Below are 19,821 nucleotides of genomic sequence, written 5' to 3'. Positions count from 1 at the left end.
TGCTTTTTAAACACCGCCTTCGTCCCGTGTCGTGACGGCCGCGACTTTCCGCGATCGCTGCCGGGCGCTCCTCCGGCCGCCGGGGGGCGCTGCGGGCGGGGCGGGCCCGCCCCAGCGCTTCCCCCGTTGCCACGGCCGGGCCGGGGCGGCCGCACCGGGACCGGCACCGAAACGGGCACCGAAACGGGCACCGGCACCGACGCTGCGATCGCGGATAGCGGCGAGGAGCCGTGAGGAACCGGGTGAGGCGCGGGCCGCGTCCCGCCCGCAGCGGCGGGCAAGGGGCGGCCCCGGCGGGCGGGGGGCGCGGCCGTTGTGAGGGTGAGGGCCGGGGCCGGGTCCCGCCCGCCCGGCCGGGGGATGCGGGCGGCGGCCCCTCAGAGCCAAACCCGCGCTCGGGGCTGCGTTCAAACCCCGCGTGTTGCCCTCCCAGGGCCGGGGGAGGCTGGTCCGCGGTAGCCGCAGAATGACGAGGTGCTTCCCCCGTGTAGAAATGCACTCGAAGCCCGTTCCCGCACCCTAAAGCCACCCCTGGGGTATTTTCTCGGTGTCAGCGGCGGTGAGCGGGGTTGGTGCAAGGCAGGAAAAGGCGGCAGCGATTTCCCGGCTGTGGGATCGCTGGAAATTTCCTGGCCTCGGGCAGCCGGTGCTGCGGGCTGGTCGTGCTGGTGACGCCTGTGTACAGCAAGGACAACGAGCTGAGGTTTCTGTGCAGCTTAAATTCCCCTTCGTGCTAACAGGGCACGCTGCCTTCCCTTAAAGAAGGGCATACACAGCCGTACAGGAGGTCTCTGCTCTGCTTTTGGGGTAAAAAAAAACGGGAAAGAACAGTGATTTTCTAACAAGGTCACGTTAAGGTGTGAGTTGTGCTAGAGGGAGGTCCTGCAAGGAGATGCTTTCTGATCGAGGAGTACAGTTTGCAGCTCGATAACTTTTCCTTCTTACGTCTTTCTCCTGGGGGAATCCAGGTACCCCACGGCTTGGAATTTTGCAGACAATGCCTCTGCCTGCACATTCACCTGCCCTTCATTCCCAGCTAAAGGCTGAGCTGTCTGCAGTTCCCATGTCTTGCTGGCTGAGTAAAGCCCTGTGATAAAGGGAAGGAAAGTATGCTTTGAGGAACTTTTCACCTGGAGCAGCATCCACAGCTGGTACCTGGGGGACAATGAGTACTCCGAATGGATTTCCGCAGCACTCAAGGCTGTGTCTTACTCGGAGCATGGAGGGTGGAGCAGTACAGGACCTGCAGGCAAAAAAAGCTGGAAAAGCAGCCAAAAAGGAGGCTGGGGGCGATGGGGCACCTCTGAAAATAGGCACGCCCATAAGTGAGACCTTAAAGCTTCTGCCAGAAGAACTCAAAGCTAATATGAAAATTAAATCGATCACTCCAAGGCCCCCTCGGAAGCCCCGGCTGGAACGTGCTGCATCCCTGGATGAAAAGAGCTGGAGGAAGTGGAGACGATTTAGGACGAGCCAGGAAAGTCTGACTGATCCCAACGAGACGAGCTCCTCCAACGGTTCCCTGCAGGAAGCGTCCCCCAGCCCTCCCACCAGGGGCAGGGCCAGCCCCTGCAATCCCTGCTGCCAGCAGGATTCCTTGCACAGTTCACCAGACGCCTTGGAAGCCAGTCCCGGGGGGAAGAGCAGGGGAGGCGCCTCGGACCTGGGCAAACGAGCCTCCGAGATCTCCAGTGCCTTTGGGGGGCTCCTGCGGGGGAAGGGGTTCGCGGGGGGCAAACCCCGGCTGTCCCAAATCATGCCGGCCCGCCCCCTGCCCCCCATGGAGCTCAACGTGGCCTCCCACTCACTGAGGACAGCTAATAGGATCGACTCGGATTGCCTGGATTACCGACATTATTCTCAGCACAAGTTTGGGAGGGTGAGCAGCAGCCTCAGCGACTCCAGGCTGCAGGGCAATGGGACGCTCTATGACAATTGCTCCACAGACTCCATGAAATCCACCTTCAGCGTGCTCACTCCCATCCGAGCCAAGGATGTTCGCAGCAGGTAGGGCTCCCCCAGCTTTCCTCCTGCTTTTGGGGTGTCAGCAGGGAGGAGAATCCCACTGGGCAGGGGGAGGAACTTGTGAGCTCAAAAGCCGTTCTGTTATTTAACCCGCTGTGAAGAGAGTTGGAAGATGAAGAGATCAGTACAAACACTCTGCATTTGCTCCTTTTAGCTAAGTATTTTCGTAAATCTGAGTCTGGTTTGCTGTCAGTTTGCTTGTAATATTAACATAATCTCGTTTGAGAATTAAGAAGTGGCGGCTGTGCGTGCCAGCAGTTGGGAAAACTGTTTTTTAGAAAAATCTAAAAGTACACTGGGCTTGAACCAAAATGATAAATGACAGAAAAAAATAACACCAGATATTTTAAATTGAGATTGTCATGCAGCATCATCACAGTCCTGTGAGGTGCTGAGCAGAGGTTGCACTTGTTTGCTTTCTGGCAGGATCAAATTATGTGCTGGGAACTACTCCAGTATCCCACAGGAGCTCCTCTGCAGGAGGGAAAAACCTAATCATTGATCCAAAGCGTGGGAGTCAGTAGTAGAGGGGAAAGAATTCTGAGATAAATTAAAGTGTTACTAGCTGGTAAAAAAGCCCCAAAGATAGATTGTTACTTGTTTGCCATGAGGGTTTTCTTTCCCATTCCTCCCTAAAGCAGCTGGAGCCAGGCGGGCGGTGCTGGCTTGCCCAGAACTCCCTGACATTATTCTCTCATCATTTTTTGCAGAGCTTAAGCAAGATTAAAAATGCTTATTCAACGTGCAGTCCCTGTGCCAGCGTCCCTCACCTCTGTAATCATATCCTTCAGAGAGGCAGGTGCTGTGGGATGCATCTGTCCTTCCCAAAGGGGATATTTTGAGACCTCAGGCTCAATAAATTATTTTCTTGAAGCTGAATTGAAGGAAGGATGTGAGTTTGAGTTTTTGGTTAGAAGAAACCTGATGCCAGAACACTGGGAATGGTGGAGCTGTTTTGATGTTTGAAGTAAACTGAGCTGCTTCAAGGTACTCAAATTTAATGGGATCACAGAATCATGGAATTTTTGGGTGGAAGGGACCTCAAAGCTCATCCAGTGCCAGCCCTGCCATGGGCAGGGACACCTTCCACTGTCCCAGGCTGCTCCAAGCCCTGTCCAGCCTGGCCTTGGACACTTCCAGGGATCCAGGGGCAGCCACAGCTGCTCTGGGCACCCTGAGGTTATCAAACCAATTTCTTTGTTCTGTATCTGGATGAGTTTAGTGGGGTTGAAGACTTTGGATGGCTTCATTCTTCTCATCACAGAACTTGAGCAGCATCAGCCTCACCATCACCCTTGTGTCCTGGCTTTGGAAGGAACTTCAGGCAAGCAGAACAATTTATAAATATTAAATTCCTTCTTAAAGGTGTATTCTTGATTACTTCAAGATCCAAACATTACACATCAATATCCCAGCTGCCATGCCCTTTCCTTAAATGCTCTTTTTTGGGTCTTCTGTCCATAGGAGCTATTTGGAAGGCAGCCTTCTGGCAAGTGGTGCCTTAATGGGAGCAGAAGAACTCAGCAGATATTTCCCTAATCGGAATATGGGAATCTTTGTGGCCACCTGGAACATGCAGGGGCAGAAGGTAGGTGCACAGAGGAATTCACAGGTCCTTTGGCAGTAAAGTCACCCCAGCTCTACTGAGAGGACTGGGATGATGTCCTTCTGTTCAAGACTATGTTCCTTGACAATCATCTTTGTCAAATTACAAGGTATTTTTCTAGTAAATATTTGCATAATTAATACTGCTTTTATTTTCTTTCTTTTTGTTTTAAATTTCTTGTGTAATAGGAACTTCCAGTGAATCTGGATGACTTCTTATTGCCAACAGATCCAGATTTTGCCCAGGACATGTATGTCATTGGGGTTCAAGAAGGCTGTCCAGACAGGTAGCAAAAACAATGTAATGAACCATCTTCTTTTATTGTTAACTAATCATTTTGCTTTGAATTAGACTAGAAATAGTCTCCACTGTATTCCTAATATTTTCAATAATCATCCCATTTAACAAGACTGAATTCTATTGCATGAGCACCAGAGGAGATGGGATTTAGAGGAAAAAGTGACAGAGATTGTAAATCATAAAATCCCAGAATGGTTTGGATTAGAAAGGACATTAAAGCCCATCCAGTGCCACCCCCTGCCATGGGCAGGGACACCTTGCCCTAGACCAGGGTGCTCCAAGCCCTGTCCAGCCTGGCCTTGGACACTCCCAGGGCTGGAACAGCTTCTCTGTGCGTACAGAATTTCATCCTGGTGGCAAAGCTCTGCTGATTTCTGTGGCACCTCAGCAGCCACCCCTTAGCTCAGTGCAGGGATGTTTTGCTTATGCCTTGATGTTGTGTGTGAGAGGGATTGCTCTGCGTGCACAAGGCTGATGTGCTCTCCTGGTTGTTGTCTCCTGTGCTGTCTGTGTGATCCAGCTGTTGTTCTTTCCTGCAGAAGAGAGTGGGAGATCCGCCTGCAGGAGACGCTGGGCCCCCACTACGTCCTGCTGCACTCGGCTGCTCACGGGGTGCTCTACATGTCCGTGTTCATCCGCAGGGACCTCATCTGGTTCTGCTCAGGTGTGTGGGGAGCTGAAGGCGCTGCTGCCAGCCTGTGCCCTGCCCTTTTCTCCCTCTCCTAACCTCCCTGCTCACTGGCAGAAGCGCTTCAGTAACGGCATCTTCTTTTCCTCCTTCCAGAAGTGGAGTATGCCACGGTGACAACTCGAATCGTGTCTCAGATCAAAACCAAGGGAGCTCTGGGAATCAGCTTCACGTTTTTTGGGACCTCCTTTCTCTTCATCACCTCCCACTTCACATGTGAGACATTTGCAATCTTGCTACGAGTGTCCTGGTTGAGGGAGGAGGGGAGGGAGCTGTACAGAGGTGAAGAAGCAGGACAGGCTGAAGCCAAAGCTCAGGATTGCTGAGCTGAGAATGATAAGGGAGGAGGTTTGTTTGGTAACAAACTTACAAAAGAACTGTGTTTATGGAAACAGAAATGAACTCTGCACCATTGTGTCCCTTTTCCCACACTTTCTGCCATCATTATTCAGTGCAGACACTACCAGAGTGTCACATTTTACATGTGGAAAATGTCTGATACCCTTTGGAAGCTCCTGGTATAACAAAAAATGATCATTGAATGAAAATTATTCACCGTTGGCAGTAATGGGGTTTCTGTCTTGCAGCTGGGGACAGTAAAGTGAATGAGAGGAAACTGGACTACAATAAAACCATTCAAGCCCTTACACTCCCCAAGAATGTTCCAGACACAAATCCATATCGATCCAGTTCTAGTAAGTGTGAAACCACGAGGGTGGGGGAGCCCAGGTCAGCAGAGTCTGTGCATTATCTCTCAGTCTGCACTGGGGAAGAGACAAGAAGAGTGATAATTTGAGACTGTGTAAAAAGAAACTACAGGGCTTTTTGTCTGAGGATGGTTATTACTCCCATGATTTTTTTTTTTCTTGAAATTGGGAATTTGAGAAAAAAATTGAAATGGGAGAGAGAAAATTCAAAATGGAATTTTTACACGATGTATTTTTTTAGCAATATGACAATTTTGGTTTAATTATTATTAATATTACAGATGTGTTTCACTTTTTGGGTGTTTTCTAGAACAATTAGGAGTTACATTATTCAAATTTAAGAGAATAAACCTTATGTCACTTTGCATGTACACAGGTCAGAGCATTGTTTGCCAAAGTCCATTATTGTTTCCTAGTACTGTGCTGACAACTTGATACCTAGATAGATAATTAGGTCCTTCTACTAGGAAATTGAATATACTCTTTATCTGCAGTGTAGCATTAGCTTTTTGTGTTCCCTCTGGTGTTAGGTCCTATAGATAGTTTGGTCTTTTTTCAGCTTTTTCTATGGTTTTTAACATTTCTGTTCTGTTTTCTCCTGGGTTGTTAATTCCCATACTCAGTAGGGATCACAGGTAGAAAACATATTCAATATCACATCTCCAGGTAGTGAAAAGAAAGAATTTCTTCCTGTTCCTCGAACACATTCAGCAGCATCCCTTGAACACCTGTGGTGTGAATTTGCAGGTGATGTCACAACTCGGTTTGATGAAGTTTTCTGGTTTGGGGACTTCAACTTCCGGCTGAATAAGGATCGGGAGACTGTGGATTCCATCCTGAACCAGAACCCGGACACAGATGTGTCCAAGCTCCTGGTGTATGACCAGCTGACCAGCGAGATGAGTCGGGGTAAGGGCCAGCTGTTCATCCCCCTCCTCTCCAGAAACAAGGATACCTACACACAGGAGTAATGTCAGCCCAGTCCCCATTTCCTGGAGACCATTCCTGCTTTCTTTGATTAAGTTCCCTAAAGGGAGTCAGCAGCTGTCAAATACAGTGGCAGTGTGTCAAGGGACCTTTTGCTGTATCAGTTTGTTCTGTTTAATGTACCCTCCCAAGCCATTTGCTGCTGTTTCATCTGACTCCTCCATAACCCGGGCATCTTTCTGTCCCAGTGTCCAGGGAATTTAGATTTGAACAGCATTTGCAAAGCAGCAGGAGTTTCAGTGGAAGGGGAAGTGCATGGACCAGTTCTTCTTTGTTTAACTGACCACTGACTAAACAGCCACTGGCTATTCTTTATCCTCTCCATGTCAGGACTGGAACTTGCTCCCTTTCTGGAGCCCAAGCCCAGGTTTTTCTGGGATGTACATGGCTGTTGTTTCTAGCCAGCATTAGCAGACACAGTGCCCGGTTCTCAGGAAGGAGGAGTTTGTTCATGCCATTCTCCCCTTCCCTTGCAGGGTCTATTTTCAAAGGATTCCAAGAGGCTGCTATCCATTTCCGTCCTTCCTACAAGTTTGACATAGGAAAGGACAGCTATGACACCACTTCCAAACAAAGGACTCCCTCCTACACGGTAAGGGATGATTTCAGAAGTCAAAGGGGATTCAGTTGAGCTGAGATTTGTTGCTTAAGGGCAGCTGGGACTCCTGGAAGAGAGGATGGTTGAATTTGTGAGCACAGGGAGAGTTTGGCACAGGCTGTTAACCTTATTTTCCCTGCCACACATCCTGTGTGAGCAGCTCTCCCCTGTGCTCAGAGCTGGCACAGAACTGTTGGGATCAGACAATGAATGAATGGATCCCCATCCAAGGACACGTTAACTTCACCAAGGGGAGCGTGATGAGTGAATGGATTTGTCTCTTGTGAAGCAGTGCTGCTTTCCAGGGTGGGTGATGTGCAGAGGGGGTCACCCTCACTGTCCCCTCTCCCCCTGCCTCCAGGACCGAGTTGTGTTCCGCAGCCGCTACAAGGATGACATCCAGGCTGTCAAATACTCCTCTTGTCCTGTCATCAAAACCTCGGACCACCGACCTGTGTTTGCCTTGTTTCGTGTGAAAGTGAGGCCTGGCAGAGACAAGTGAGTACCTCCTGCAGCTCCACATGATTGCCCATGATTGCTCCAGTGACCCCGAGGATATTCTCCTGTGTCTATCCCTGCAGCCTGTTTGGGTTTTACCCAGTGCATGCTGGTGGTCAGAGCACTAAGAGCTTAAACCTTGCCCTGACAGCTGAAATCCCTGCTGCCAGGTCTCTTAATCCTTCTGAGGGGGATAAACAGAGCCCACTGGAATTGAATAGAAATCTGTGTTTTATCTGAGAGGCAGCTCTTTGTTTTCCCTATCAGCATGGGCAGCTTTCCTCTTCTCTTCCCTTTTCCCTGTTTAGGATCAGTTCTGCTTTCCCTCCCCATTGGTGGCTGCAGTTCAGCACAGCTGGATGTCAGTGGAGTATTTTGAGATCCTCCAGGTTCTTAATGTCCTACGTAGGCTGTTGTAGGCTGTTGTATTAGTAGAACTCCTTAGGAAATTTGGTTTGGAATTATTCTTTCTGTGAGTAACATGGTCAGGGATTTCAAGAGCTGAATATCTAAAAAACTGATTTCTCAAAGTATTTGATCAGCAGTGCAATTACAATGGGAATTTTTGTTTCTGGGTATTAAATACCCATTAAATAGCAGTGTGTGATGGGCTGCTCAGGTTTCCTCTCTAGAAGAGACCAAGGTAAGAATTGTTGAGATGAACCACACCAGTTGAGTACACCAAGTTAACAGTAACCTGGTATAGCTTTTCAAATGAGTGGGTTTTAGTTCAGAGTCATTAAGAAAGTACTCTATATATGAAAGCAGGTGAGTTCATGCTAAAATTTAAAGTACATTTCCCTTTTACAACAGCATTTTAAAGTATTGTGAAAAACCTTGTTGCTGTGGAAGAACAACTCTTGTTTCTCCCACAGCAGTCGCTGAATGCCTTAAGAAAGTAAAAATCAGATTTGTGGCCTTTGTTGTATGAAGTAGTAGGGAAATGCTGGGCAAACAAGAACATATTTATGCCCTGACCTGCTGGCTTGTGTTCCTGTTGCAGCATCCCCCTGGCTGCAGGGCTGTTTGACAGAGATCTGTATTTAATCGGAATAAGGAGGCGGGCCACAAGGGAACTTCTGAAACGCCGGGAACAAAAGGACCAAAGATCCAGCAGCATATGTAGCATTTCTTGAGCTGAAAGCTCTGCAGTGCTTGTGGTAGAGGTGCCCCGAAAGAGGATTTCAGACCATGGCAAACTCTGCAGGGAATTGTCTGCTTAAGCACCTCTGGCAGTTGCTGTGGCTTGTGAAGAATGTCTTAAACCTCATCCTGGATTCATTTGCATGAGCTAATCCATGTAGCTCAAGTGCTTCTGCCTAAGGAAAGGAGTCAGTTCTTTAAGACATCCATCCCAACTGGTGTAATTGATTTATTTTTAACCAGACTATCTTAGAAAGCCACTGGGTAGCAGACCCTTGGTTCCCCTCCACGCTGGGGCACAGCTGCTGGAACTGGCATCATCCAGGGCAGGGGACCTAAGAAAAGCCTGCAGAAAGGTGAATTCTTTGTCTCTTTGGTTTGGTCAGATTAACTTCCATCCAGTGTGGGGTTGGGTTTGCTCCTTCTCTGTAGCCAAGTGTTGGTATTCTGTACAAGGAGTAACAGGGACCAGTTCATGGCAGTTGTGCATACGGATGGTGCTCCTGTGTTGGGCTTTTTGGGTCCTCCACAGCAAATTGTGTGTGAATGTACTCCTGTACATTGAAGTGTAGAAACATTGCCTTTCAATAATCATTCTATAGGCCTTCTGTTACTAAGGGGGTAAATACCAAACTCTCAGGCCATATATTTGTCTGCTGAGACTGCTTGAAGCAATCCCTTCCTGAACTCACTTGTCCTCCCCAGGGCTGATTAAGCACTACCTGCCTCCAGCAGCAGGAGCTGGAATTGATCTGAGAACAGGCACTGTGTGATGCTTCACCAAAGTGATGCCAAGTGAGTGCACCAGGGAGGTTTGCAGAGCAACTGCAGCCACTCAGCTCCACACAGCTCCATTACCTCCAATCACAGTCAATTCCTTTTGGTTTTATTTTTCCAGATCAGTAAACTGTGAATAACTTGCTATTTCTGAGGTAGTGTTGTCTTAAGGCTATATATACTACAAGGACCAGTATGGCACTGGTAAAATGTTAAGTACAGCTAATAATTAAGAACTCCTCATGGGCACAGATGGGATCATTAATCACCTTAGGACCTAAAACATCATGCAAACACCTTGGAGGAAGTGCTGCTGACTATGCAACCTGTCCAAGGACAGGCTCCTGTTCTGCGGTACATTTATGGCACTGACCTGTCTGTAGCCATCAGGTATTTGGATTTCCTTTCTTTTTAAAGGAATAAAAATAAATTAATGCAATACCTTAAGTGAGAATCAGCTTTTATTGTTGTCAGAACCAGAGTTCTTTGTGTGGTGTGTGTTTGGATGACCTGGGCCATGTCTTCAGCTGGAGGGGTGGGACAGATTTCTCTGAAATTGTTTGCATTGAACAAAGCACGCTCCACTGGCCAGCTCAGGAAACCCTTGGCAGATGGATTTCACAACTCTTACTACTTGCTCAGTTGTTCAGAGGTCTCTTTATTTCCTCACAAGCATACACAACAACTGAACAGGACTTCCACACTGTGGGCTCTGCAGGAAGCAATGCAACGTTTTCTTTTGAGTTGCATGAGGAAAGGATGGGGTAAAGCAGGTAACAGCAGCCTCACAGTGCTCTGCTCCCAGCTGCATTGCTCCTTACCATACACATCTAGCAGTGAAGAGCTGCAGTGCAGCTGTCTTGTATTTCTAAACCCATGTATTAGGGGATTATAAAAATCCAATGTTTTATTCCTCTTTTGAGTCTCCATTTCTTTAGCATGCCACGCATGTGGCACTTGGCTTTCTGTGACGTGGCGTCAGTCAAAATCGTGTTTCTAAATGTTGTGATTTTGTTATCTTGACTTCCAGCTGAGCCACATCTCTGCTGTGAGACTGATTGTGTCTTCTTTTTGCAAGGCCTTAAGTCCATCTGGGTGATACTGAGGAAATGAGGCACGAGTTTAAGGTGCAGCAGCAGCAACTCCTTTAATAACTGTTTGTAAAGCAACTCTGGAGGAAAAGAACTTTTATTCTTTAGCACAGTTCATGTCCAAGTGAAAAACCTAAATAGGATCGATCTCATTCTCAAGTAAGTGTCCATTATGTACAGTACCTCTGCAGAGGAACTCCACAGAAAATTGGTTCTGTCATGGGGCTGCTTTCCTTGGACCTCTAGCAAGATGATGAAGTTATTCCCAGGGGGGCGGTTCCTTGTCAGATGATGAATTACACTGATGAAATGGATCCACAATTTGTAACAAAATCTGGATTGCAGGAAACTTTTTGCCTAACTTCACAGGGACAGTAACTATTATTTTCCTAATTCAGTTTGACCAAGTCTTTGTTCACCTTGGTTAAGAGTTATAAATATTCTCTGAATTCAGACATGTAAGCCAAGCTGTTTAAGGTGCCACACATTCCTCAGGAAGGGCACAGTGGGGCCTCATGTGACAGCCCCACTTCCACTGCTGGGGTGATGAAGAGGCAGTGACTGACTGCTCAGAGATGTGCTTTAGTGATGAATATTTTGGCTTGCTCTGTTCTCCCCAAAGCCAAGAGAAGTTTGACCCTACTCAGAGGGTCAAACTCCTCCTCCAGAGCCAGTGCTGGCTCCTTACACGAGCCCTTCACAGTCCAGTGCTCCAAAGCAGCTTTGCTCAGCTCCACGGTTGCACAGAATGCCTGGGAGCATTGGGGGAGGGAGGGTGGTACAGCAACATGAGAATCAAAAAACAAACCATTAAAAAAGAAGGGATTGAGGCGGGCAGGAGGCGCTGCTCTATCGGAAGAGGCGGTAGAGCCGCGGGAGCCGCCCGTCCTTGCTGGAAAGGGCGGCCTGGATGTGCTCGTACGTGGGCAGATCTGTCAGGTCACCCAGGGCAGCCACTGCTGGCTTCTTGTGCAGCATCTTAGTCACCACCCTCTTGATATCACTCGGTTTCACCTGGCCTGCAGGCAGAAAGAAGGCAGAGCTGTGATACCTCCACTGTGAACAGCACAAAGCAGCTTTAGCCCCATGCTCAGAAAACCATATCTCCTCTATCATAATTCTTCTTTTCCCTTCTTTCTGACTAAAATAACCCCTGTGTTGTTAATTGTGAAAGCAATTAAGCTCAGTTTGAAATGTATTTCTGTAGTATTTATGCCCCCAGACTTTCAGAGGTAATTCATCAGTGCTACAAGAGTATTTTAACTGTACCCACAGTTCCCTCAAGGCAAGGCAAAGCATTGTCTACTCACTGATGAGGTCACAGAGCTCATGAGGTAGCTTCCTTGTGTTTGTTGCCAAAACCTGCCTCCCCACATCTTCAAAGATCACTGGCCGAGACTCCAGGTTCATCATGAGCATGGACTTGAGCTGTGTCTTTGCTCTCTCAAGTTCTACCTGTGAATGAGCAGAAACCTTTAAAAAAATCTTGTTGCTGGTCTGTAGTACAAGGTAACATGGAAGAGTTCTGCAGACACCTCTCTCTTTGTAGATGCATTGCTAATGTTGTTGTATTCTTTTACAGAAATATATAACAAAATTATCTATGAAAATCCATTCTAGCAATGCATTCACAGAATCCCAGACTGGGTTGGGCTGGAAGGGACCTTAAAGCCCATCCAGTGCCATGCCCTGCCATGGGCAGGGACACCTTCCACCATCCCAGGGTGTTCCAAGCCCTGTCCAGCCTGGCCTTGGACACTTCCAGGGATTATTTCAGCTCAAAGACCATCTGCAAACTCAAATGTGCTGCTGACCTCTCCCACTGCTCCTGCCATGAGGATGAATTCCCTGGTGATGATTTCCACCATCTCCCGAACCTGGGGAAAACACATCACGGAAAGAAGATCAGAACAATGCTTCTCATGTCCACAGAATTCTGCTACTGATGTGGTTACTGTTTAAGTACTCCTGCCTCTGAGTACAGGACTCTGTACCTGCTTTGGATCTGCACTGGCATGGATACACAGGAGACCTGTGTCCTCATAGCTGTGGTGGTAAGAGGTGGCATTGTACATCCAGTGGTGCCTGGGAGTATACAAACAGTATTTTAAAATTTAAAACCCAGAATTTACAATGTAAAAATTAAACATGGACAGTGAGCACCCTCCTAGTGCATTCTCAGGATTCTCAGCAGTGCAGTGAGAATTGTCAATCCCTGCCTCTGACAATTTATGCATGTGGCATCTACTCCCTTCTCTCGGCTTCAATCCTTGAGACCAAGCCCAGGACAATACAGAGCCAATCCAGTTAATATTCCCTGATTAAAGCACAGACAGAAGAAAACACAATTCCTGGGCACTTCTGCCCTTTACTTCCACACTCTCAAAATGCCAACTGACACACCAGTCCCACGTTCCAAGCAGAATGAACTGATGTAAAACCTGGTGGGGTTTGCTTTTTTTTTTTCCCCCCCATGTAAACCTGCTACAAGATTGTTTCTGGCACCCCTTAAACAGCAAGACAAACCCACCTGTTGAGCACGTTGAGGTACAGCCGGGTGAACATGCCCTTGCCAGGCCCTCCAGCTGAAAAAGAGCCACCACCTCCCATCATCATGTTTAGCACCGCAAAAGGAATGAAATCGTCCTCCTGGATTGGAACAACAAACTCAGGTCATGGCAGAGCTCTCGAGGGTCTGGGGTGAGTAATGGGGAGGAAAAAAACACAGCACAAGAGCAGTGTGAAGGTCAAGGCCTTCAGCAGAGTGTCGTGGAAAATGCTGCTTGTTTTTATGTGCAGCAGCAGAAATGTCAATGTTTGTGGAATGAATCAGTGTTCCTGGGATTCTCCAAGGAATATGTACTCCAAGTGTAGGGCACGCAAAATGAAGGATTTCAGGTTAATACTTACTAAAAACGAGCAGCTTTCTAACCCAATCATGATGTGGGTGAGCTCTGGGATGGGAGTAGGGCCCAGACTCACATCTGACATGTCTTTTTCAACCTGTGGGAAGGGCAGACAGATCATTAACCCAAATTTTCACAGCTGTTGTACCCAGTTTGATACCTTTGATACAATCACCATGCCACCCCATTAAGAGCTGTCACGGCCAGTTTGGGCTCTTACTCATGAAATGCAACTTAAGGAAAGCAAAAGCCTGGAGAGAAATCCCAGCAAGGATGCAACACCTACCTTGATGATGCCTCCGGTGTACTGAGCCACGGACCTGTCCACGGCCCTGCCCTGCCCAGAGCCCCACACGGGCTCCACCCCCAGCAGGTATTTCCTGGCACACTCCACCAGGTGCTCGTGCTCCATGCCCACCCCAGCCAGCACCATCCTGTCTGGGGTGTAGTAACTGCTCAGGTAGGAGTGCAGCACGTCCCGGTCGATTTTGTCCGTGTTCTCCACGGGGCAGAACCTGTTCAGTCCCACTGTGTTGTCTCTGAAGGCTGCCTAAAAGGGAACAGGCACGTTAAAGTCACAAACATCATTTTTCCCTAAACCCCTGTCTAAACCTCTTTTTGCTTTGGAATTAAGCCCACGTCTGAGAGAGGAAAAGCTGAGCGTATTTCACTAATGTCAGTGCAACTCAGTAACATTTTGTCACCCACATCAACAAAGGGAAGTTACAGATGGAATTATTTTTTAGTTTGGGTTAGAATCTTCCACATGTGGAGAATGCTGGATTTCAAAGTGAAGGGACAGCCAAATTCTCCCGTCACAGAAACTGAATAACAGAAAATCTGGTTTTAGAACAGTCTGGAGCTGCCAAAAAACACGAGGAAGAGAAAGCAGCAGCAATTCCCAGTGTGTTACCGCATGGATCATTTCTGTCAGGAGAGGCTCTGGGTCAGGTCTCATGTTCAGATCCTCCAGCTCAAACCTTATGGCCATTCGGGTCATCTCAATTTCTTCATCTGCAACGAGACAAGGCAAGGGATGGTAACCCCTACACGAAACCCCCAGCTGCTGCAAGGTCACTTCAGAGAGAATTCTGAGCTCTTAAGAACAAGCCATGTGGTGGAAATGTTTTTTCTGAGGCAGAGGATTGTGCTGCCAGACCTGATAACCTGGGCTGGAAGGTTACATCAGCCAGCAAGTTGACCACGGTGTCCAGGCCTCTGGCATCAGCAGACACTGCGTACATGATGGTGTCCCTGCAACACAAAAAACAGCTTGTGCACTGGGAAGTCACTGCTGGGGTCATTCAGTGTCATCTCAGTACCAGGAAATCACAGACGAAGCTGTTCTAACCATTAAATGCTTCTGAAATGAAATAGATCTGAGTTTTATAATCCTTTCAGGCTCACTTTTGTAGCTTCCCAGCAGCCCAACAAACAGATTTCTGCTGCTTGGGAACAAAAAGTGGCAGCAGAAAAAGAGGTTCAGAGTGCTGTCAGTGCTACAACACCCAGGAAACAGCAGGAAAAGGAGCAGCCCACCTCGATGCCTGGCAGTCACAAATGCCTCCATGCTTCTCTAAGGTGAGGAGAATTTCATCTTTGCTGCCAAACTGAGCTGTGGACTAAGAAGATACCAGTGTTATTAATTAGTAAAGCAACAACTGTTTATAACCCTTCAGTGTGACCCAGAACACCTCTGACACTCTTTCAGTCCAATGGTTTGATCACTACACGCCAGCCTCGGACGTGAAACCACAAAGACTTTTGAAATACAATTACAGTCATGCTAATTAATGAGCAATTAAGATGCTGTGAGTCTGTCAGCGCTGTCACATCTGTTTTAACAGGTGCAGAGAGCCCTGCGGGTCAGGCCCTCTCAGTGCAGACTCGGGGGCCCCAGGGCAGTACTCACAGAGAACGCCAGTTTTTCCAAGAAGTGGGAGATACCACTGAGGTATTTCGCTTCGTGTCTCGATCCCGAATTCACCAGAACTGCCGCAAAGAAGAGAATAAACCAGTGACTTTCACACCCCACCCCGGTCCCCACCACCACACCCCCGGCTCGGGGGGCAGCCGGGGCGCCACCGGCCACCGGTACTCACCGCCCACGGTGCAGAACTGCCCGAACTTGTTCTGGGACGCCACGCGGAGCCCGTTCTCCAGCACCGTCACCCGCGTCTCGAAGCGCTCCCGGCTCTCGGCCGCCGCGAACACGGCCTTGGGCACGCCGGGCAGCGGGCACGTCAGCGACACGCTGGGGTACGCGCCGCCGCCGCTGTAGCTCCGGCCGGCCGCCAGCCCGCACCTGCGGGACACCGGGGGCACCGTCACGGGCTGCGGCCGCACCGTGCGAGCGCGCCCCTCCGCCAGGGCCCGTCCCGAGCGCTGATCCCCCCTCACAAAGCGGGTGCCCCCCGCTGCCCCCGGGGCCGCGCTCACCGCCGGGCCGGGCCGCAGGCGCCGCGCCGCAGCCACGCCATGGCCGCCGCCATCTTGCCGCCACCGGGAGCGTGGGGTCAGGGGGCGGGGCGAGGGCGGGGCCGCGGCGGGGCAGAACGCGCGCTCATTGGTCCGCTCCGAAGGGGAGGCCCCGCCCCGCCGGCCCCGCCCCGCCGCGCCCTCAGGCGGCCATGGCGGCGGAGCCGCTGCCGGTGGCGGAGCCGCTGCCGGGGGACCCGGCCGAGCCCAACCCCTTCTCCTTCCGCGAGTTCGTCCGCTCCAAGTCCCGCGGCGGGGACACACAGGTAAGGCCGTGCGCGGCAGCGCGGCCGGGCTCCGCCCCGTCACGACGCCCGCCTCAGCCCGCTGTCCCCTCCGCAGGCGGCTTGGCCCGGGCCCGTCGTGCCCCCGCTGCCCGCAGTGCCCGCAGAGTCGGGGGACGAGCAGGACGAGGAGGAAGAGGAGGAGGAATGGAGCGAGAGCTACCAGCCGCTGGCCGTGGAGCAGGCCCACCTGGGCAGCGCCGGCCGCAGCGCGGCCCCGCTCGGAGCCGCCCCGGGCCCGGCCCGGGCTCTCCCCCGGCAGCCGAGCTACGAGCAGGTGAGCGCTGCCCGCCCTCCCGGCGCCGCCCCGTGTGAGAACAGCTCTGAGCCGGGCACAGAGCTGTGCCTTGGCCCAGAGCTCGGCGTCACAGCCTGCTGCTGCTGCTGAGGAGGAGAGTCAGCTCTGGGAACGCGGGCAGCTGCAGCTCTTCCTCTCTCCTCCTGCCCTGCTCATGACCCGGGTGACTGCCTCGTGCTTCTGGCCCCTCGAGGTCACGTTCATTTGGAATCGGCAGCATTCATTAGTCACATTTACGCTGGTGGTTCCACGTTCCTGTGCCCCCACTGTGGTTTCCAGATGGGTAAATTGAAGGTTTAGATGGAATGGATTAGAAAGCACAAAGATTTCCAGTATTAAAGCCGAATATTCTGCCATTGATCTTGGATTGTTGGTATTGTTATGAAAATGCACCTCAATCCTAATAAGAATTTTTTATTTTTTTTTCAGCTAAAAGAAGAGAATGCTATTCTGAGAAGCAAGATCAATAAGCTTCAGATTCTGTCTGAAACTCAAGCAGACAAGTGCGTGAGGAGAATTTCATTTTCCTTGTAACATGAAACCATGAGATTCTTGATGCCTTCCCAGAATTTCCTTCCTAAACGTACTTAATGGTACAAGTGCTTACTGTGTGCCACGTCTTGTTTTTTTAAGGGTGAGGAAGCTTGAGAAGAAGCTTGAGGAAACCAAAATCAAAGAAGAAAAGGAAGCACAGGATTTGGAAGCAATGGTGCAGCACGTGGAGCAGAATCTGCAGCTGATGACTGTAAGTGTTGGCTTTGGGGTTAGATCAGATGTCAGGCAGAAATTCTCCCCTGTGAGCGTGGGGAGGTTCTGCAGATCCCAGAAAGGAGCAGTGAGGAGGGAGCTGCTCCTGTCTCCTAAAACATCCAGGATGGTGTAACAAACCCTATCCCTGCAAATTCTGTGCTGGAATCACTCATTCCCATGTGGCTCAAGCTGCCTGGGTTGTTGTTATTGTTGTTGTTATTTTGTTGTCATTACTATTATTACTATCATTATTAATAAATTTGATTATTATTGACATTATTATATACTATAGATAATACGTTATCATATTTATTATATATAATATATATTTGTTATATATTATATATTATTATATTATTATATATTATAGAATATAATGAATTATATATATTATATAATATCATATGATATATATGTGATATTTAATATATGTCTTATATATATTATATAATAAATCAATTAATGATTATTTTTATTATTTCAGTTATCTCTGTTCTGTTGCAGAAACGGGCTGCCAAAGCTGAGAGCAGCGCTGCCAAACTGAGGCAGGAGAATGCACAGCTCCAGGTACACAGCAGCACTGCTGGGGCTGCAGGGACACATCTGAGACCTGAGCCAGGGGAAAGGGTGTTGCAAGGGTTTTGCAGGCTCTGAGGAAAATCCTGGCTGTGTTTTAAGGTTCAGGGAAGGCTTGGGTTGTGTCCTGGCAGAGGCTGGGGAGGGCCTGGATGGTGCCAGGCTCTGCAGTGGTGAGGAGCAATGGCCAGAAACTGCAATGAGGAAGAACTTCTCTTTCCATGGAGGGTGACACAGCCCTGGAGCAAACTGCCCAGGGAATTTGTGGAGTCTCCCTCTCTGGAGACATCCAAACCCACCTGGAAATGTTCCTGTGCCACCTGCTCCAGGTGGCACTGCCTTGGCAGGGGGTTGGGCTGGATACATCCAGAGGTCTTTCCAACCCCACTGATTCTGTGCTTCTGGGCAGACACTCCCTCCAGGCAGTCTGGTTCGGGGCTCTCCTCGCTATTTATTACGTTGTTTATTGTATTCACTATCCTCGTGTTAGTTAATGATTACTTCCCACACCCATCAACTGCTGTGGGAATGCACCCATGAGCTGTCGAGCATCTGCTGCAGTTCTGGGGTCGTTTCTCACGGATTTTTGCTGCAGTTCTGGGGTCGTTTCTCACGGATTTTGCTGCAGTTCTGGGGTGGTTTCTCACGGATTTTGCTGCAGTTCTGGGGTCGTTTCTCACGGATTTTTGCTGCAGTTCTGGGGTGGTTTCTCACGGATTTTGCTGCAGTTCTGGGGTGGTTTCTCACGGATTTTGCTGCAGTTCTGGGGTGGTTTCTCACGGATTTTGCTGCAGTTCTGGGGTCGTTTCTCACGGATTTTTGCTGCAGTTCTGGGGTCGTTTCTCACGGATTTTTGCTGCAGTTCTGGGGTCGTTTCTCACGGATTTTTGCTGCAGTTCTGGGGTCGTTTCTCACGGATTTTTGCTGCAGTTCTGGGGTCGTTTCTCACGGATTTTTGCTGCAGTTCTGGGGTGGTTTCTCACGGATTTTGCTGCAGTTCTGGGGTGGTTTCTCACGGATTTTGCCCGTTGCCCCCAGGCGGAGCTGAGGAATTGCCGGCTGGAGAAGGAGGCGCTGCGGGCGGGCCAGGCAGGACTGGCCGCGGCCAGGCAGAACGCGGAGGTGGCGCTGCAGCACCTGCTGCGGGTCACAACCAGCTCCCGAGCATCCATCAGGTCAGCGGCGCTGCCACAACGCTCCCGACTGCCTCCCAGGCGCGGGGCTGCATCCCGGGCTCACAGATAAACCTCCTCAGTGGGATTTTTTAGGGTTGGAATGCAGGGGTTGGTGTTTGTGCCACAGGAGCTGCTCCGTGTTCTTACCTGTGATGAGTTTTCCTGCAAGCGTAAAAATAAGTGGGGAAGTGGGAGTCTCTGAGTTTCCAGTCCTGATAAAACACTGCTTGATAAATCACAGAATATGGGAAAACTGCCCCAAAGCTGCCTGGCTGCCTGTCCCCCACATGTAACACTGCATCTCTCCCACTCCAGGCAGCTGCTCTCTGGAGCAGAATCCCTGCAGCTCGTGGCTGATCTCCTGAAATCCATAGACAGAATCTCTGAGGTGTCAGAGGATGGACACTGAGGGGCTCACACAGCACGGAGGACTTTGTTTTCATACGGAAACCACTACTAAAGACTGAATTTTTGATACTTGGCCTCATTCTGACGCGTCAAGCTGCAGACCCGGCTTCTGCACGCGCAGCCGCAGCCAAGGGATCCCTAAACGCGGCACGGACCCGGCCGCAGCGCTGGGGCGCCGCCGCTCCTCCCGTGCGCCCCGCCGCGCCCCGGGCTCCGCGAGCACCGCAGGCTGCGGCCGCGCCTCTCCGTGCTGCCGCTCAGCGCTCCGGCCGCGCAGGGGGAGAGGCCGAGGGTCGGCCGGCGGTGGCCGTGCCCCGGTGCCGCCGAACGCCGTGCAGCGGTGTCCCGGTGCCACTGAAAGCCGTGTCCCAGTGGCACTGAAGGCCGTGTCCCGGTGTCCCGGTGCCGCTCAAGGCCGTGTCCCGCTGTCCCGGTGTCCCGGTACCATTGAAGGCCGTGTCCCGGTGCCGTTCAAGGCCGTGTCCCGGTGTCCCGGTGCCGTTCAGGGCCGTGTCCCGGTGTGCCG

General features: G+C 50.3%; 3 protein-coding genes across 4 annotated transcripts; 2 read left to right on the top strand and 1 right to left on the bottom strand.

Moving 5' to 3' along the window:
• Positions 1-171: 171 nt before the first annotated feature.
• On the top strand, positions 172-9,776 carry INPP5E (inositol polyphosphate-5-phosphatase E). 2 transcript variants are annotated; one of them, XM_053996346.1, is made up of 11 exons: positions 172-242; positions 969-2,007; positions 3,490-3,613; positions 3,820-3,917; positions 4,471-4,595; positions 4,716-4,835; positions 5,207-5,314; positions 6,074-6,235; positions 6,790-6,905; positions 7,273-7,409; positions 8,413-9,776. In XM_053996346.1, the coding sequence occupies exons 2-11, from the start codon at positions 1,166-1,168 to the stop codon at positions 8,543-8,545; spliced, it is 1,965 nt and encodes a 654-aa protein (XP_053852321.1). In that variant the 5' UTR covers positions 172-242; positions 969-1,165; the 3' UTR covers positions 8,546-9,776. The 2 variants fall into 2 exon arrangements, with proteins under 2 accessions (XP_053852321.1, XP_053852322.1); XM_053996347.1 differs by lacking the exon at positions 172-242 and adding an exon at positions 384-474.
• Positions 9,777-9,967: 191 nt separating this feature from the next.
• PMPCA (peptidase, mitochondrial processing subunit alpha) lies at positions 9,968-15,818 on the bottom strand. Its single transcript, XM_053996348.1, has 13 exons — positions 15,766-15,818; positions 15,429-15,631; positions 15,239-15,318; positions 14,866-14,948; positions 14,486-14,580; positions 14,240-14,340; positions 13,613-13,876; positions 13,331-13,423; positions 12,951-13,069; positions 12,415-12,505; positions 12,235-12,297; positions 11,731-11,875; positions 9,968-11,439 (listed from the first exon to the last, which is right to left on the bottom strand). Exons 1-13 carry the CDS (start codon positions 15,816-15,818, stop codon positions 11,270-11,272), a joined length of 1,560 nt encoding a protein of 519 aa, XP_053852323.1. The 3' UTR covers positions 9,968-11,269.
• Positions 15,819-15,923: 105 nt separating this feature from the next.
• ENTR1 (endosome associated trafficking regulator 1) lies at positions 15,924-19,364 on the top strand. The gene is made up of 7 exons (XM_053996278.1): positions 15,924-16,070; positions 16,147-16,365; positions 16,816-16,889; positions 17,020-17,131; positions 17,641-17,703; positions 18,751-18,887; positions 19,203-19,364. Exons 1-7 carry the CDS (start codon positions 15,957-15,959, stop codon positions 19,294-19,296), a joined length of 813 nt encoding a protein of 270 aa, XP_053852253.1. The 5' UTR covers positions 15,924-15,956; the 3' UTR covers positions 19,297-19,364.
• The last annotated feature ends 457 nt before the right edge of the window (positions 19,365-19,821 follow it).

This window comes from Vidua macroura, chromosome 21 (genome assembly GCF_024509145.1).
Source record: "Vidua macroura isolate BioBank_ID:100142 chromosome 21, ASM2450914v1, whole genome shotgun sequence".
NCBI classification, from domain to species: Eukaryota; Metazoa; Chordata; class Aves; order Passeriformes; family Viduidae; genus Vidua; species Vidua macroura.
Note: the sequence above shows the minus strand (reverse complement) of the source record. Positions and strands in the feature narration are given on the sequence as shown.

Bases quoted from the DNA above. Each gene is read 5' to 3' on its own strand.
- INPP5E (XM_053996346.1), top strand. From the start codon at position 1,166: ATGAGTACTCCGAATGGATTTCCGCAGCACTCAAGGCTGTGTCTTACT. The intron at 3,918-4,470 runs GTAGCAAAAACA...TCTTTCCTGCAG, and splicing joins CAAGAAGGCTGTCCAGACAG to AAGAGAGTGGGAGATCCGCC. The intron at 4,836-5,206 runs GTGAGACATTTG...TCTGTCTTGCAG, and splicing joins CATCACCTCCCACTTCACAT to CTGGGGACAGTAAAGTGAAT.
- PMPCA (XM_053996348.1), bottom strand. From the start codon at position 15,818: ATGGCGGCGGCCATGGCGTGGCTGCGGCGCGGCGCCTGCGGCCCGGCC. The intron at 11,876-12,234 runs GTCAGCAGCACA...GCTCATTCACAG, and splicing joins TGGCAGGAGCAGTGGGAGAG to GTAGAACTTGAGAGAGCAAA. The intron at 11,440-11,730 runs GTGAGTAGACAA...TTCTGCCTGCAG, and splicing joins TGAGCTCTGTGACCTCATCA to GCCAGGTGAAACCGAGTGAT.
- ENTR1 (XM_053996278.1), top strand. From the start codon at position 15,957: ATGGCGGCGGAGCCGCTGCCGGTGGCGGAGCCGCTGCCGGGGGACCCG. The intron at 16,071-16,146 runs GTAAGGCCGTGC...TCCCCTCCGCAG, and splicing joins CCCGCGGCGGGGACACACAG to GCGGCTTGGCCCGGGCCCGT. The intron at 17,132-17,640 runs GTAAGTGTTGGC...GTTCTGTTGCAG, and splicing joins AGAATCTGCAGCTGATGACT to AAACGGGCTGCCAAAGCTGA.